This window comes from Bidens hawaiensis, unplaced genomic scaffold, assembly GCF_021521415.1.
Source record: "Bidens hawaiensis isolate Kalapana, Puna unplaced genomic scaffold, B.hawaiensis_p1.1 tig00016836_1, whole genome shotgun sequence".
NCBI lineage: Eukaryota > Viridiplantae > Streptophyta > Magnoliopsida > Asterales > Asteraceae > Bidens > Bidens hawaiensis.
In genome coordinates this window covers 277,359-295,017 of record NW_027492553.1, presented here as the reverse complement: position 1 = coordinate 295,017, position 17,659 = coordinate 277,359, and the positions used below count along the sequence as shown (strand labels likewise).

At 35.5% G+C, this 17,659-nt stretch overlaps 1 protein-coding gene across 1 annotated transcript; it reads left to right on the top strand.

Annotated features, from left to right (window-relative positions):
- The first annotated feature begins 65 nt into the window (after window positions 1-65).
- LOC143552286 (RNA-binding protein BRN2-like) lies at window positions 66-3,000 on the top strand. The gene is made up of 9 exons (XM_077042551.1): window positions 66-159; window positions 349-431; window positions 1,007-1,058; window positions 1,199-1,324; window positions 1,429-1,508; window positions 1,600-1,770; window positions 1,892-2,051; window positions 2,667-2,810; window positions 2,888-3,000. Exons 1-9 carry the CDS (start codon window positions 66-68, stop codon window positions 2,998-3,000), a joined length of 1,023 nt encoding a protein of 340 aa, XP_076898666.1.
- Window positions 3,001-17,659: the final 14,659 nt, after the last annotated feature.

Here is a 17,659-nt window from a genome sequence, read left to right as displayed (position 1 = left end):
ATCAGGCATCTAGTCCCGATAGCAGCGAGGACGTGAAGCTGTTTGTTGGCCAACTTCCAAAGCATATGACTGAGGCACAACTTATTGCAGTTTTCAAAGAATTTGTTCTTGTGGATGAAGTCATTATCATCAAAGACAAGGCCACACATGCTTCTCGAGGTTAATTTTATTTGCCGGATCACTTACTCTTCTCCATTGATTCTCTACTCATTTGGCGTGTTTGTTCACTGTTATTTCCAGATCACAATGCGTGATTCATGCTATTGTTTGCTATTCGTTTTTTGTTTCAATTTACAGTATCGAGATTTTTGTTGACTTCTTGAGACCCTAATTGCATGTTGTTATCAGGTTGTTGCTTTGTTATATGTCCGTCCAGGGAGGAAGCTGACAAAGCCGTGAATATGTTTCATAATAAGATTACCCTGCCTGGGGTAATTATTCTTCAGTTCTTTGGTTTTAATATTCTTCAAGTTGATTTACCTTCATCGCTGTTGATAGAGAGATTTTATATAATGCATTGTGAAAGTTCATGTGGTGGCTAGAAAGTTGGATTAGGAAGAAATAGGTTGTGACATCTCCATCGCATCAAAATCACAAACTTTTCTATATCGCGGCCGCCATGAAAATTGTCACAATTTCTATTTTTAGAAAGCTCTGTGAAATTGTAAAAGTTTTATTGTTTTGTGAAGATGTCTAACCTTACAGTACCTATTTGCTCACTGTTTTGTTACAAATTTGTGATGATAATTTCTGTTCTCATCATCAGTATTTTCTAAGCCAGTAGTCAACATTTTTATTAAGTACATGCTGAACAAAATGCCACGACTTTCATGAGATTTAAGAAATAGTAGCTGGCATTTTTCACTAAGATGAAGTCAAAGTTGATGAGGAAGCAAAGTGCAAATCTTATAAAATAATTGATTATGCATGGAAGTGAAATTTCGTCATATAGACATGATTTTCCACTTCATGATTTAACGCGGTATGTCTTTTGTTATATCACCAGGCATCTGGTCCATTGCAAGTGAAGTATGCTGATGGTGAACTGGAACGATTGGGTATGCTATGTTATTTTATTTATTAAGTTGAAGATTGCTGCTTTCCTCTTTGTATTTGTCATTCTGTTGGTTGTTTTTTTTTATCTAACATAAGCATTATCTGATTAGCATTTTTTATTTTCTGTGACATTTTACTCAAGAACACAAACTTTTTATCGGGATGCTTCCCAAGAATGTTTCTGAAGAAGAAGTTTTAGCATTATTTTCGAAACATGGAACCTTAAAAGACCTACAAATTCTCAGAGGTTCTCAACAAACAAGTAAAGGTGCATATGATATTTTTTGTCTTGATTGAGCAAACTGCAAAATATTGCATCTGCTATCTACTTCTGGAGCTCTGTTTCATGTATTAGAATAATGATTATGGCAGGTTGTGCTTTTGTGAAGTATGAGACAAAAGAGCAAGCTGTTTCTGCTATAGAGAGCCTTAATGGAAAACACAAGATGGAGGTTTATCTTAATTGTTATGCACTTGCTTTCTTGTTTTCTATGGATAGTTTCAACTTTCAATGTAGTAGTAATCTTGTTTTTTTCGTGTTAGGGTTCAACTGTCCCTCTGGTTGTTAAATGGGCAGACACTGAAAAGGAAAGACAAGCTAGAAAAGCTCAGAAGGCTCAATCACTGGATTTTGCTTTGGCGAGTAAACACCCGTCTTTATTTGCAGCACCTCCAATGGGATACATGTCGCCACATAAGGATTATTTGTTTCAGGTTTGTTTTATCATAGTCACTGCATAACTCTAGCTAGTACTTTTATGTGCCTTTTTTTTTTGTTTCTACTGCCATTTGCTATTGGAGTTACTTAAAGTATAAGAGTTGATTTTGTAAGTAGGCTACTGGAAGTTATGGGCTCATGCAGAATCAGTCCCCGTTTTTCAACCTGAGCCCAACTCTGCCAGATGCTTATCTAGCTGTTCCAAGGATTCAAATTCTTCCGGCAATTTCTGGGGGAATAAGGCCTTTCAGTGGAAGTGCACCTGACCATGTTGAAGGTTGTTAAAATTCTTTGATGTAGATCACCTCTCTCCCTTGACTGTATGTGTGTTCCTGATTCTTAAACGGGTCACGTGGACTAAAATAAATAAAATTAGCCGGTTGTTTGTATCTCTAACGGGTCAAATTGGTAAAACTGAAAATAAATTATCTTAATAGAGAATGCCTTTAATACAGAAAAACACAAGACCTCTTGTATTGTTCTACTCAAGAAAATCAGATATTATTAAGAGAATATTTTTTTTTTTGGAATCAGTTTTGATGTAGTAGTTATTTTTAAAAATTTAAAAGTTGGGCAAAAAGTGTTCATGGTCAACCTGACCCAGACCTATATTGACCAATATTATATTTACCCATTTTGAGACCCATTAGCAACCCACACCCAAATGCACAGCTACAATCAACCCGGGAAACGACCTGTATCAGTGAGTACTAAAATTTTCACATTCTGACGTGAACCCATTAAAAACTAACCCAAAATACCTAACCTGTATAAAAAAATTTGGCAAAAGTGTTTTGGGTCCATCCAACCCGACCCGTTTGAACTATTACCACCCACCTGATTTCCCACATTTAGTTACCATCGTATGTTTAAGCAGCCTGTTTCAGTGCAGGTCCACCTGGTGCTAATCTGTTTATTTATCACATCCCTCAAGATTTCGGGGATGAAGAGCTCGCAAATGCGTTTCGAGGGTTTGGAAGGGTGTTAAGTTCCAAGGTTTTTGTTGACAAGGCAACTGGTGTTAGCAAGTGCTTCGGTATGAACTTCATCATATTCCATTCCATTTTCTAACAACTGTCACAATTCTGTTTCTAATTAGTCAGATGCTAGCAGGTTTTGTTAGTTACGATTCTCCAACTGCTGCACAAGCTGCAATAAATTCAATGAACGGGTTTCAGTTAGGTGGTAAGAAGTTGAAGGTTCAGCTTAAAAGAGACAACAAATAAAACAAAGCTTACTGATTTGACGATGATGATAAGCAGTAAGCTAGCTATTGAAGGCTGCAGAACTCTTATGTGTAATTTGCATATACGAGTTTCTGCAGTTGAACTGAACTGAACTGCTACAAAGTGGATCTAGGACCCACTAGTAGCCAAAGCCCTGACACTTGTAATACTTTGTTTATTGTGTGCCTTTGTAATCTGTAATTGTGTAACATATTAATTCATTTAGTCATTGACTTTCAATATATTCATTCTTTTCTCTATAACATTGCATGTAGCTTTAGTGTTTCAAAAGCTTATTTTTTTAAAAATGTTCAATTTCCTCTACCTGCTAATCATCTTTCTGGATCTTGTTTTATTGTCCGTCAAAGTTATCTGACTTGTTCGTCGTCAGAAGATATCTATTCACAATGCGGTTCATCTGCAGGTATTTGCTTCAGTTACTCATGCATGTTTTTTATAGACCTCTTATAGGCGCGTGCGTGTGTGTTGAACCATTTTACCAGTATATCTGCTTAGATTGCTTAATGAATTTGAAAACTAACTTTATCATTAATTATAATCTTAATTGTTAGTGATTTGTCAATTTTCTGATCAAGGGTAATATGAAGTTTTAAGGTATTTTCTGAGTTATTCTGTCATACTGTTCCTCTTTTGTACACAGGCCAAAAACATTGGATGCATTCTCCCACACATGTGCCTTCTGTCATGTTCCTGCAATTGTTGTATTCTTGGAAATTGATCTTTATCCAGCTGGCTCATAGAGATAACATGACCACATTCTTTCAAGTTTGGTTGGGTTCCAGGCAGCCATGTCACCACATAATGAGATTGTAGTTGTTTCTTTGCTTAAGCAAAACTGGTACACAGTGATATCAGGTAATATTGCTAAAAGTTGCTTTAGTATTGTTTCTTTATAAAGTACTAGATTTTGTTCCCCGTATTACGGGTGTTGTTTTACATTATTCGTTTTTAATATTTAAATATGTATATTTGGATTTTCATTTTATTTATTGTAAAAAAATTAATAATTAATATACTTGAGGTTTGATGATAAAATTGTTTCACAAATAAATGATATGTTATAATTCGGTTTAAAAGCTATCTGAGTTTTGTGATACCCATTACCCGTTTATTTTCTTCAACTGTCTTTTCTTTATTGTTTTGGACAGTGTTGCATTTTCATCAATTTGATCTTTTCCAGACATTCTGTAATCAAATAATATAATACCTTAAAAAACAGAAATACAGCATTTCCATTTCACTTTGATTTATGAAACATGAGAAAGGAAATACAACAACAACTTATTCTAGTCTTTAACCCACTTTTTGACAAGATTTTTCATCTTATCACACTTCTTAATTATTTTCTTTCCTATTTTCTTTTTGTTCACCCTTTCATTTCTAAGTTCATCCATCACCGCGTTAGGCGGATTTGAATAACCAGTTGGTGGGAAAAGATACGCATTTTCCCTCGAGTATAAGTGTGGGTTGGCTATATAAGCATTCATTTCCTCATCAGGAATATTGTTGGTGTAGAATTCCTCTATTAAACGACCCTCTTCTCTCCTATTGCATTAGCTTGCTCAGAGATTGTTGGAACCGGGCCTACATAAGGTGGAAATTGACGATTATTTTGTTCATTTTCTTCTTCCTCCTCGGGTCAGAGGAATCATCCATTGGTATTTGGGGTTGTACTAGGATACGGCGATTGGGTTCTGCAATGATTTGGGCATTCGGGGGTGGAGTTCCAAAATGCCATCTGCTCTGATCTGAATGACAATTCATCCAACTGGATGAATCCGAGCTGATCTCTTGAATGTACCTACTTTGAACCTCTACTTCTTTCGACGGATAATATTGGGGAATTTCCGACGGGTGATACTGAGGAATGTTTTCTGCTGTGTCATCTAATATCTCTATTGGCATTTGTTGACTGCCTGGTAGGTATACTGGTTGAGTTCCGTACGGTAAGTTTGGAACTATCGGCTGCTCCCGGTCGAAGAAGCTAGTATAATAACTGTTATTGTTGCTACTGGCCATATCTGGTGAATCAGGAATAGGTGTGGGATTAGATCTCCTAGAAACTCGGTGTCTATGGCCAAGATAATTAACATACGACATCTGCACTTAATTAGTCTTAGGGATAGAAAATATTACCAATCCTATCTTATCCCTACATAATGATAATAATAATAATAACAATGATGAAAATCTTAAGGTTAAAGCTTAGGTACTATTATCATAATACCTGATTCGCTAAAACCGATGGCTCTGATACCAACCTATCACACCCCGACTCAGGGCCTAGGAGTGTGACCAATAGTTGGTACCTGTTTTGTAATATATCAGAGTTATGGGTTACTTTTAGCAGAAGACTTACAGGTTTAATATAATATTAATTTACATTGGAAAATTTACTTGGGAATTAAATACCCAAGTTAGTGTTTTACTAAAATATTGTTTTCATATTACAAGGATTATAATATTCAAAAACTGAGCCATCATGGTCTGCGAGCTTCTATCTCCTGATGACTCTACTTCTTGTATCTACCATCAACTTAACTACCTACAAGTGGGATTAAAATACGTCAGCTATGCGCTAGTGAATCGTTATGACTCTAAAAACATTTAAATAACAATCATAATACAAATATAGTTTTCTTGACAAGCTTAGCAGATATATTGTTATACCTGGTATTTGTAACACTGCCCTACACACACACAAGTCTCCGAGCCACGTAGCCCATACCGGAGAAACTATATATGACCGTTAGCCCGCTGCCACGTAGCCTTTGACTTTTAGGCTTAACAGTTATGTTTGGATCCAAACACATGTGTATTTGGTATGAGTTGTTTTTATTCTCTACTTTGTATTACAATGTTTTAGAGATCACGTAATCTCACGCAAATGTGTGACTGATTCTATAAGACAAACAACCTGTCTATCTTATAAATATGTTTTGATTATTTATAAAGGTTTAACGTATTCACATGTACGGTCGGTGTGATTGTCAGATAAACCTTCTTGATTGTAAATGATTGTCAACCTATAACAAATAGGTTTGAATGATCACCCTGTTGGTGTATTTTGTTTAGACTGCAGACCATAAGTCTGGGTTTAACCTTGATCAGGTTTACGAATGTTTTGAAATCATGATTGTATTTTGTGTGACGTTTGGTATAGCATGCTTTGGCCCTAATAGAGTCTATACGTTGGTAAACTTCTCCATGTAAGTAAACGGGTCCCGCGGTTGATTGGGATTTGTACGAACTACTTACCTTAGACAAGAAGATTCTACTAATGATATCCCCCTTCCAGTTACTACATGCCCGTCAAAATATAATTTTGTATAACATTACTTCTTATTGAAGTAACATTTATTGAAAACTGTTTATGAATGTTTCTTGAAAATCATTTCAAGGTTAAAGGCCAATGCCTTGACTGAGTCTAAGCTATCTATAATATAATTGAAATAGCTTAACTTAGATCCTACCTTAGGGAATGCTCGGGATACTAGTACTAAGGCAGAATGACTGTTAGACCGTCATAAATTCGCTTCTAACTCGCTTATCCTGATCAACGGAACGTCAGAGCTTCGTTTCTTGCACGTTTCACGAGAAAACTGGACCTCGAAACTTCACAACACCCGGGCACGTACTCCAATGCTAAGTGTGTGTTTGTGATGGTGAATGTGGGATGAATGGGGTTCAAACCCGTAGCTCCCCTTTTATAGGCAGAGTTTTGGGACCGTCACGTAGCGTGATGCCCTTTTTCTTTGGGCCGTTGTGTAGCACGCCGCCACAATTGACGAGGTGATGCCACGTGTGGGCACATGGTTGGCCACGTGGCTTCGATTACTTAAAGGGGTCATCGCGTGGCGCGATACCCTCCTGACCTGGGGCCATCGCGTAGCGCGGCGCCCCTTTTTCTGATTTCTGGGAATCTGCATCACGTAGCGCGATGATCTTGTCTATCTGCCCATCGCGTAGCGCGATGGGTCTAAAGAATCAAAATTTTCATTTTCAACCCTCTACTTTGCAAAGTTGTCATTTTTTAACTCAAAATTGAATAGGGTATTTTCGGGGTATTGCACCCATGACCCGCTTATGTTTTTACTATAAAATTGTTTATTTATTATAAATAATATCTTTTTTCTTTTTAAATTGGATATTAAATTTTAGTGTATCCCTATTTTATAGGTTTTTCATATCAAATAATTGGTAAGATTAATTTTTAATTTAATGAGATGTTATAACCCATTTAAGAGCTATCTGGTTTGGTAAGAGCCATACCCATGAATTTGGGTTAAATCAATGAGAGGCCTCCATAAAAACCAAACAATCTGATGGCTTCCATAAAAGGGGGGGGCGACCACATCGCGACACATAGGATTTTAGGGTTTTCGTTTATATATATTACTAGATTTTATCCCCCGTATTACTGGGGTAGTTTTACATTATTCGTTTTTAATATTTATATATGTATATTTGGATTTTAATTTTATTTATTGTAAGAAAGTTAATAATTAATATACTTGAGGTTTGATGATAAAATGGTTTCACAAATAAATGATATGTTATAATCCGGTTTAAAAGATATCTGGGTTTGGTAATACTCATTACACGTTTATTTTCTTTATTATAAAATTGTTTCTTAATTATAAATAATATCTTTTTTTTAAATAAAATAGGATATTAATTTTTAGTATATCCCAATTTTATAGGATTTTCATATCAAATATTTTATGAGATTAATTTTTAATATAATGAGATGTTATAACCCGTTTAAGAGCTATCTAGGTTTGGTGAGACGTTTACCCGTGAATTCGGGTCAAATGCGTGAGAAACCTTCATTTACAAATAAAGCAATCTGATGTCTTGAGAGAATGGTTGCTTTACATTTTTCATTTTTTAATATTTATTTTTTGGATTTTAATTTTCTTTATTGTAAGAAAGTTAATAATATACTTAGGGTTTGATGATGAAAGAGTTTCATAAATAAATGATATGTTATAACCTGTTTAAAAGCTATATGGATTTGGTGACTCATGACCCACTTATGTTTTTTAGTATAAAATTGTTTATTAATTATAAATAATATCCTTTTCTTTTAAATTGGATATTAAATTTTAGTATATCCCTATTTTATAGAATTTTTACATCAAATAATTGGTAAGATTAATTTTTAATTTAATGAGATGTTATAACCCGTTTAAGAGTTATCTGGTTTTGGTAAGACCATACCCATGAATCTGGGTTAAATCAATGAGAGGCCTCCATTTAAAAATTAAGCAATCTAGTGGTTTTCATAAAAGGGGGAGCAACCACATCGCGACACGTAGGATTTTAGGGTTTTCTTTTATATATATTATATTGTTGATTTTTATATATTAATTTGTCAGATGTGCTTGTTTTTATGTTTTTGTCTGCCATTTTTGTGCTTCATTATGTTCTTGGGAAACGTTAGAACCACATTCTGGTTCTTGTTCATCTTTAATATTTTATATTATTTTGTCACTATTTATGTTGCAGTTTGTGCACCATTGATACATCATACATGATCTGTATTTCCGTGCCTAGTCAATTAATACCTTTTTCACAAAAAAAATTCTCTCTTAAATTACTTACATTAAAAAGTTTAGATTATTGTTTTATTATCTAGTTTTGTAGTCATATATAAAGACTTGGTTACTTTTAAAAGGTTTAAAATACGGACAAAGACTTGGTTGCAGCCTCACGGGTCAACTTGATCGGGCCCATTTTCACACATTATCCAATATGCCTGACTTGCTAGTTCGTCACCTCTATTAGTTATCTTATGGTATCGAATTCTGTGATCTGGATATCGCTTTTGCATCCAGTTCATGATGGTAATTTGTTTAACATAGTTTCAATGGTAGAGTACTGATGAAACAGTTGAGCTCTTCTAATATTAAGCACAAAAATGTTTAGTTTCCTATCTACATTTGGTTTTTGTGCAGAACTAGCTTCAAAGTGTTATTAATGAATTTCACACGAAAAACAAAAAACCCACGATTTTGATAGGCGAGAGGATATTCAAGGGATTTTACTTGATCTTGTTTTGCTATTGCACGAACCCCTAAAATCATGTCAGTATGCCGAACCCAATAATTTGTATACAAGCATATATAATCATGAAAACATGTTTGTTTTTTTATCTACTTGGTGTTTTGTTAAGATCATATGCATAAACACGAACTTGTGCTAGCTTTATAATATAATGTTACAGACGTTAAATTCTGTATACAAAACCTCAACTTCACAAAGGGAATCACTTTCTAGTATGTGCTCTCATAAGTCATAAATCATAATCTCAATTTAAAACCAGCATGCTACATAAAATTTAATTTTTTGTTATCCTATATCATAGTTATTAAAAGCGACCGCCTGATGCGCCTAGGCGCTATTTTTAGTCGAGGCGTTGATTTAGCGAGCTTCTAAATTCTAGAAGCAATTTTCGTTTTTTTTTTTGAATTTTTTTATGATTTCTTTTGATTTTTCATTAACAAGGCTACCTAATATATAGTCAAATTTATTTAATTTAATCCAATCTTCATATATGATCATCGACAATTCTCGATGATGTTTATTTTAGTTTAATTTGCTTTGCTGAATTCCCTATTATATAATTTAAATTTTAAAACTAAAATTTAAAGGTGGACTTTTTAATCTAGAACATTAATTTTTGTTTTAGAAATTGCAGAGCATAATTAGTAGTCTTATTTAATCTTAAATGTGTACAACAACAACAATCATACCCAGCATATCTCACAAATAACTAGCGTTATTTGTAGGGTCTAGGGAGGGTGGGGATATAGACAGACCTTACCTCTATCTCTAAGAATAAAGAGGTTGCTTCCAGTGAGACCCCCAACTTAAAAATAAGTAGGTAAAAAAATAAAAATAATAAATAAATAATAATAATATTAATAACAATAATACGAAATAAAAAATAAAAGAGAATAGTAGTATATAAATACTATATTAGGAACAATAAACTAGTGGTAACATTTAAGCAGCATCTATAATAGGTAGAATAAATAATAATAATAATAACCATAAATATAAAATGAAAATACTAAGGGTATGTTTGGTTGGAGATAATGGAATGAAGGAGGAATAGAATCGGAGAAGGAATGGAATGGACAAGGAAATGAAATGGATCATTACCATTCCTTTGTCTTGTTTGGTTAACCTATAGGAATGAAATCAATTATTAATTTTTATTGTTTGGTATCCAAAAAAAATTGTATAAATGAAATAGAAATAATAAAAACAATCATATCTCAAAATACTTTTTAACCCAAAAAAAAAATACAATGGCGACGGTGGTAGCTCCGGCGATGAAAATGGTGGTGGCGGTGGCGATAGTGGCAGCGGCGGCGGTGGTGACAGCGGAGTTGGTGATGGTGCCAATGGTGGTGGTGGTGGTTGTTAGGTGGTAGTGTTGTTGAGAAAGTAGAGTGAAGGAGGAATGAATGAAAAAAAAAAGAAAGAGGGTGGGAAGGAATGGTTTTGATGGAATGGGATTCCATGTGTAACGGATGATTCCATTCCATTGAGCAACCAAACACCACTTTTTTGATTCCCACGTAATGAATCATTCTATTCCTACTGTTATTCCAGCATATCAAACGCTACCTAATATTGAAAATAATATAATACAAAGTTATAACAAGAAATGACCCCTCCTTCTACGGGTCCTTAACCTTAATTCTACGTCTCCAGGAAGTCCTATACTGAACCATGTCCTCAGAGAGGTGCAAATCTAGCAAATCATACCTAATCCTCTCGTCCCAAGTCAATTTGGGTCTACCTCTACCCCTTCTCCCCTCTACAACGATAGATTCCACTTATCTAACGGGAGCCGTTTGTTGTCTTCTTTTTACATGTCCAAACCATCTCAATCTGCCCTCTCTTATTTGATTTGATATACTAGCTACCCCTAGTCTATCCCGAAACGCCTCGTTTCTTATTCGGTCTAACCTTGTGTACCCACACATCCACCTTAGCATCCACATCTCTGCTACCTCAAACTTACGCTCATGTGTCTTTTTGATGGCCCAATAATTTGTTCCGTATGGCATCGCGGGTCTAACCGCAACCCTATAAAACTTTCCCTTTAATTTAGTTGGGAACCTCCTGTCACACAATACCCCTGTGGCCGCTTTCCATCTACACCATCCTGCCTGGACACGATGAGCTACATCACTTTCTATACCCCATCATTTTGTACAAATGATCCTAAGTATTTGAACTTGCTTGACTGCGGAACCTCTTGGCCTTCAATGGTGATTTGAACGTCGTCATCATCGTTTACTCCACCAAAGTCACAGAAAAGATACTTCGTCTTTGACCGACTAATCTTTAAACATTTACTCTCTAAAGCAGCTCTCCACTCCTCTAGCCTCATGTTGAGATCTTGTTTACTCTCGGCAATCAAAACAATATCGTCTGCGAAGAGCATGCACCATGGAACAGGCTTCTGGATCGACTTTGACAACTCGTCTAGGACTACCGCAAAAAGAAACGGGCTCAGTGCTGATCCCTGATGAAGGCCTACCTCCACAGGGAAGAAGTCGGTATCCCCCACAGGTGCACAAACGCTTGCTTCAGAGTTGGAATACATATCCTTAATTATCTCTATGTATTCCCTGGAACCCCTCTGCCCGCAAGGCTATCCCAGAGAAGTTGGCATGGAACGCTGTCGTATGCCTTTTCTAGGTCAATGAACACCATATGTAGATTACGCTTTCTCTCTCTATACTTTTCCATTAATCTTCTTAGGATGTGTATCGCCTCTGTAGTTGACCGTCCGGGCATAAAACCAAATTGGTTCACTGATACCTGGGTTTCCCGTCTAAGTCTAGGCTCAATAACTCTTTCCCATATATAGCTTCATAGTGTGGCTTAGTAGCTTGATACCTCTGTAGTTACCGCAACATTGTGCGTCTCCTTTCTTCTTATAGATAAGGACTACGACACTTCATCTCCATTGATCTGGCATGTTATCGGTTTTTAAAATAGTGTTAAACAACGTAGTTAACCATATAACTCCTTCCTCTCCCAAGCACTTCCACACCTCGATTGGTATGTTGTATGGGCCAACTGCCTTAGCCTTTCCCATCTTCTTAAGTGCATTCCTCACCTCATCTTGAGTGATACATTGACAGTAGCAATTATTCCGTAGAGGTACCATTGTATCGCCATTTTGTTGTTGGTGAGCGCTGCCACTGTTGAAAAGGTTATGGAAGTAGGTTTACCATCTCAACCTGATGTCTTGCTCCTTGACTAATACACGCCCATCCTCACCCTTTATAAACTTCACGCCGCCTAGATCTTGCCTTCTACGCTCCCTAGCTTGGGCAATCTTAAACATATCGTGTTCCCCCTCCTTTGTTTCCAACCGTTCATACATCCGTTTATAGGCTGTGTTCTTTGCTTCTGACACTGCTTTTTTCGCCTCTTTCTTGGCCCTTTTGTACACCTCCCTCAATCCGACTCGCTCCCTCTCGTCTGTGCATCTCATAAGCTCGCTAAAACTTCCTTGTTTATCCCTAATCTTGTCTTGCACTATCTTATTCCACCACCAAGACTCCTTATGACCACTTCAAATTGTGTACAGATGACTTCAAATTGTCTTGCACGTTAATCTTAAATGTGTACTGCTGACTTCAAATTGTTGGCGACGGCAAATTTCGGTTAGATGTTGATGCTATTAAACTTTAGACAAAACATCAAAACTAGTCCTTTATGTTTGCACGTTTTTTCAGTAGACGTCCTTTCGCAAACTTAATGGCATAAAACATCCTTTCCGTTTAAAAAACCTATCACGTCAGGTCCTTTGGCCCTAACCCGGTTAACTTTTTTCGTTAAATCTGGTCATGTGCATCGCAAATGAGGATAAACTTGTCTTTTTACCATATTTAATAAAGAAATATAAAAAACCATTAACACCCTCCCTCTCTCCCTCTCTCTCTCTCTCTCTCTCTCTCTCTCACACAGAACTCACTTTCTCCTCAACTATCTCCCATCTCTCTAAATTCCGGTGCCACCACCACCTCCTACCGAGCACCACAACCACCGGCCCAACGCTTGCAACTGTCTTTGAGCTTGAAGATAGGATGTAGCGACGGTGACGAATCCGACACTCACACCTTCCCTCAAATCAGATTCACAGACACCACGTCATGGAGATCCACCACCAACTCAGCCACTCCTGCCGTTATCGCCACCACCGGCTCCGACACTCACACCTTCCTGTGAGCGAACTTTTCTGTCAATCATTACCACCGTTTTTTATTTGGTTTCAAACCTAGATCTGACCAATAATACCCAAAATCTTCCATCAATAAAAACCTTAAATTACATTCTGATTGATATTATATATGTACTGATACGCACTATAATTGCAGCGAGAATCAATGCTTTAAACACCAATATAATCGATTTATGAGATGAATCGAATATCGAAGCTAAATCTAGATCAGTAATTCTGTTTCCGGTATGCTTAAAATGATTGGAATCGATTTTTGTTTTGATACTAAAATCGGATCTGGATATGAAATCTGAATTTGTTTATGCGAATGAAATCGAATCCAGAAAGTTTTGCGTTCATCGTTGGTGGTGGTTAGGTCAGGTGGTGGCCGGTGGCACCGGCAGCAGGTGGCGGGGACTTGTGGTTGTTTGCTCAGGGTGGGTGGTGATGGTGGCTAGACTATTATAGAGAGAGAGAGAGAGAGAGAGAGAGAGAGAGATAAAGGGAAGGAGATTTTAAGAGACCGAGAAAGGGAGAGATACAAGAGAGAGAGAGTTTTTTTCTATTTTTAAATATATTTATTATTGTATTTTAATTACTTGATAAATTTGTAAAATTACAAAAAAAATACCGTCATATGTCTTGTACATGACTAAATTTATAAAAATACCCTCATATGTCCTCATATGCACATGACCAGATTTAACGAAAAAAGTTAACTGGGATAGGGCCAAAGGACCTGACGTGATAGGGTTTTTAAACGGAAAGGATGTTTTATGCCATTAAGTTTACGAAAGGACGTCGACTGAAAAAACGTGCAAACAAAAAGGACTAGTTTTGATGTTTTGTATAAACTTTAGCTTTTGGTATTGGATATTTTTAACGTTTTTGAATTTTTGATATTTTGTATTTATTTTTCATTGTGCGCTTTTTTTTTTCTCGGGCCTTCGCTTTTATTACGCCTAGGCCCAGGCAAAGCCTATACGTCTTGAGTATGTCTAGCGCATTTGATAACTATGGCCTACATATTTTTTTGCCATGCCACTCTTTCCCATAGCTATGGGGCTGTGCCTAAGTGCCTTGATCTCTTATGTGCGAAATCTAGGGTTGAAGAAACTTGGTCTTGAACAACTGAATCATGCTAAATCAGTGTTTTGGGTTTTTTTTTTGTGTGTGGGTGTGGGTGTGTGTGTGTGTGGGGGGGGGGGGGGGATTGGGTTTGCTATATTTAAATTATGTGAATTGATTACAGCTCAAAAGGATATCCGATTTGAAGAACACGTCATCACAATCTTTTCATGAAAGCAATGTGTTGTTCACTTGTTTGGTTGAAAATGTTTTTAAAGTGATTTGAACCGTATCTTGGTAATATGGAATTCAAAACAGGAGTTTGAATTTTATTGCTAATGTGTTGCTTACGGGCATGTTGGAATTTGAATTTCTAGGATAGCATGTTTGGTTGAGGAAATACTAAAGAAACTAGAGAGAGAATACTAAAATGCATTAAAATTGGAATTAAAAGGAATTCAAATCAAATTCTATTCTTGTTTTGTTCTATCATCACAAATATCACCGCATCTCCAACCAACCCCACCACTTTTAGGTAGGGGTGGCAAATGGGGTTGGGTTGGGTCGAACGGGTCTTGGGTCGAAACAGGTTTGGGTCAGAATGAGTTTGTGTTAGAACGGCTCAATTAAAAAATGGTTGTTTTGGTTTGGGTCGGAACGGGTTTCGGGGTTTTGTTTTTTTTTGTTTTTGGCTTTTTTTAACGAGTATAACGGCGGAAACATTTTAGTTTTTTTAGATTTTTTATTTATAAGTTGTGTTATGATTTTTTTATTATTATTTTTTGAATTATTTTTTGGGTTTTCTATTAAGATCAAAAACCACTCAAAAATATTCAAGAATAATAATAAAAAATTCATAACTCAAAATATAAACGAATAAAACTAAAATGTTTTATTCGTTGTCCCCGTAAAAAAAACAACTCGAGAAATGAGTCGAACTGAACCGACCCGGGGCGTCAAACCGGGCACGAATCGACCCGGGGAGTCGAACCGAACGCGAACATACCCTGACACCTGAAATGTCGACTTATCAAAGATTCCTGTGAATTTATTGAACCCCCAGGGTGGCTCGTGGGACTGCGAAAACAAGTTATGGCTTTAGACACACACTTAATTAAGGCCTCAAAGTCAAAAAAAAATAAATTATATAATAGATATATTATAATGAGTACAGAAAACTTAAAGTAATGTATTGGTGTGGTGGTAGGCTTGTTTGTTACTAAAATATATAGGTTTTTAGTTCAAAACTTGTAATAAGCAAATATTTTTATATAGGCTATGAGTTCAAAACTTGTAATAAGCAATATTTTTTTCTTACAATTGTGATAAAAAGGCCACAAAATATTGTTTTGATTTAGGCTTCTACATTCGTTGAGCCGGCCCTGTGAACTCCTCCACATTTCGGAAGGATAATTCCAATTTTTTGACAACCGAACACAACAAATTGGAATTAAGATTCCAATTCCAACGACATAAACACGCCATGTCATGGGATTTTAATTTAAATTCTTTTGAATTCTCACGAATTATGTGAAACGAACGTGTTATATGTTTGCCAAGCTCGAATTTTGATATGAAATTGGGCCTGCTTCTAGGGTTCTTGGTTGGAGAAGGGGATGACATATGAACGGCGGCGGTGCGATAGTTAGTGCAAATTGGATGGAAATAGCTTGGGGTTGGTTTGGTTAACTTCGATGTAATCTAAAAGGATGAATACAAAATTGTAGATAATATTATAAAAAAAATATATTAGCATAAGACTTGTTTTTAGAGGTTGGATACTTGGATGTTTCATGAAGATCATATTTGTTATGTTGTCTTGATTTTCTTTTAATCACCATTGATATGCTATATGTTAATTGAATCGTGTGTGCTTATGTGTTAATCTTTACTATACTAGTATATTAAATAGTGGACTTTAAGGAAATATGTTTTATATATCATCTTCTAATGCATACATATGACTTCGAATATGTGTAACTAGATTTTATCCTCCGTATTACGGGGGTTGTTTTACATTATTCGTTTTTAATATTTATATATATATATATATATATGTATATTTGGATTTTATTTTGGAAGAAAGTTAATAATTAATATACTTGAGGTTTAATGATAAAATGGTTTCACAAATAAATGATATGTTATAATCCGGTTTAAAAGCTATCTAGGTTTGGTGATACCCATTACCCGTTTATTTTCTTTATTATAAAATTGTTCTTAATTATAAATAATATATTTTTTTAAATAAAATAGAATATTAATTTTTAGTATATTCCTATTTTAATGATATTGTAGTTGTTTCTTTGCTTAAGCGGGAGAACTGAACTTGTGGGATAGCGAAAACAAGTTAGGGCATTAGACCCACTCTTAATTAAAGCCTCCAAATCCAAAAAAAAACATTATATATAGATATATTATAATAGATAAAGCAAACTCAAAGTAATATACTGGTGTGGTGGTAGGTTTGATTGTTACTAAAGTATTTGTTATGAGTTCAAAACTTATAATAAACAAAAAAAAATTTTTCCTTAACAATTGTCATGAAAATGCTACAAAACCTAGTTTCGATTTAGACATTCACATTCATTGAGCCGGCCCTGTGAACTGGCATAATGTTGCTAAAAGTTGCTTTAGAATTGTTTCTTTATAAAATATTTTTAAATATTATTTTGTTAGATTTGCTTCTTTTACCCACTTACACTACTTCAACATGTTCTTGGGAAACATGAGTTGTATATTTGTGCCTGGTCAATTAATACTGTTTTTCATAAAATTTTTACCTCTTATATTACTTGTACGAAAAAAATTAGATTTTGCACTTTTGAAGTTTCATTTTAACTAATTATACAAAAAAAATTAGATTTTGCACTTTTGAAGTTTCATTTTTTGACTAATTATTCATTGATTTTCTTTAGCTTCTCATAAATTAGCATATGTAGGGATAATTCAGCACATGTTCACACGATTCGAATCGCATTCCTCAATTCCTTGGAAGCTTTCAATGTAAGTAAGCAAACTTCATGAATTATTACATTGTCTTGGTAATCTCCACCGGCTAATTTGTGACAACCTTTATACATGGTGCTCAAAATCATTAAGAAGTTTCCTAAAGTATGTATTAGATGTATGTACACATGGGCCTCATATTTGCTTAGCGTTGTAGGTAAAAGTAATATGTGTCAAATAAGAGGTAAACCAAAAATCTTCTAAATTTTGTCTCGCAGAGGCACTAATGAAGGTGGAAATTTGGTCACTGTTAACAGCAGCATTGTCTCCGCCAACACCTTCTTCCAACCAAGCAAAAACAAA

Coding starts and splice junctions, on each gene's coding strand:
- LOC143552286 (XM_077042551.1), top strand. CDS start 66: ATGACTGAGGCACAACTTATTGCAGTTTTCAAAGAATTTGTTCTTGTG. Junction 1,325..1,428: donor TTCTCAACAAACAAGTAAAG/GTGCATATGATA, acceptor TGATTATGGCAG/GTTGTGCTTTTGTGAAGTAT. Junction 2,052..2,666: donor TGCACCTGACCATGTTGAAG/GTTGTTAAAATT, acceptor GTTTCAGTGCAG/GTCCACCTGGTGCTAATCTG.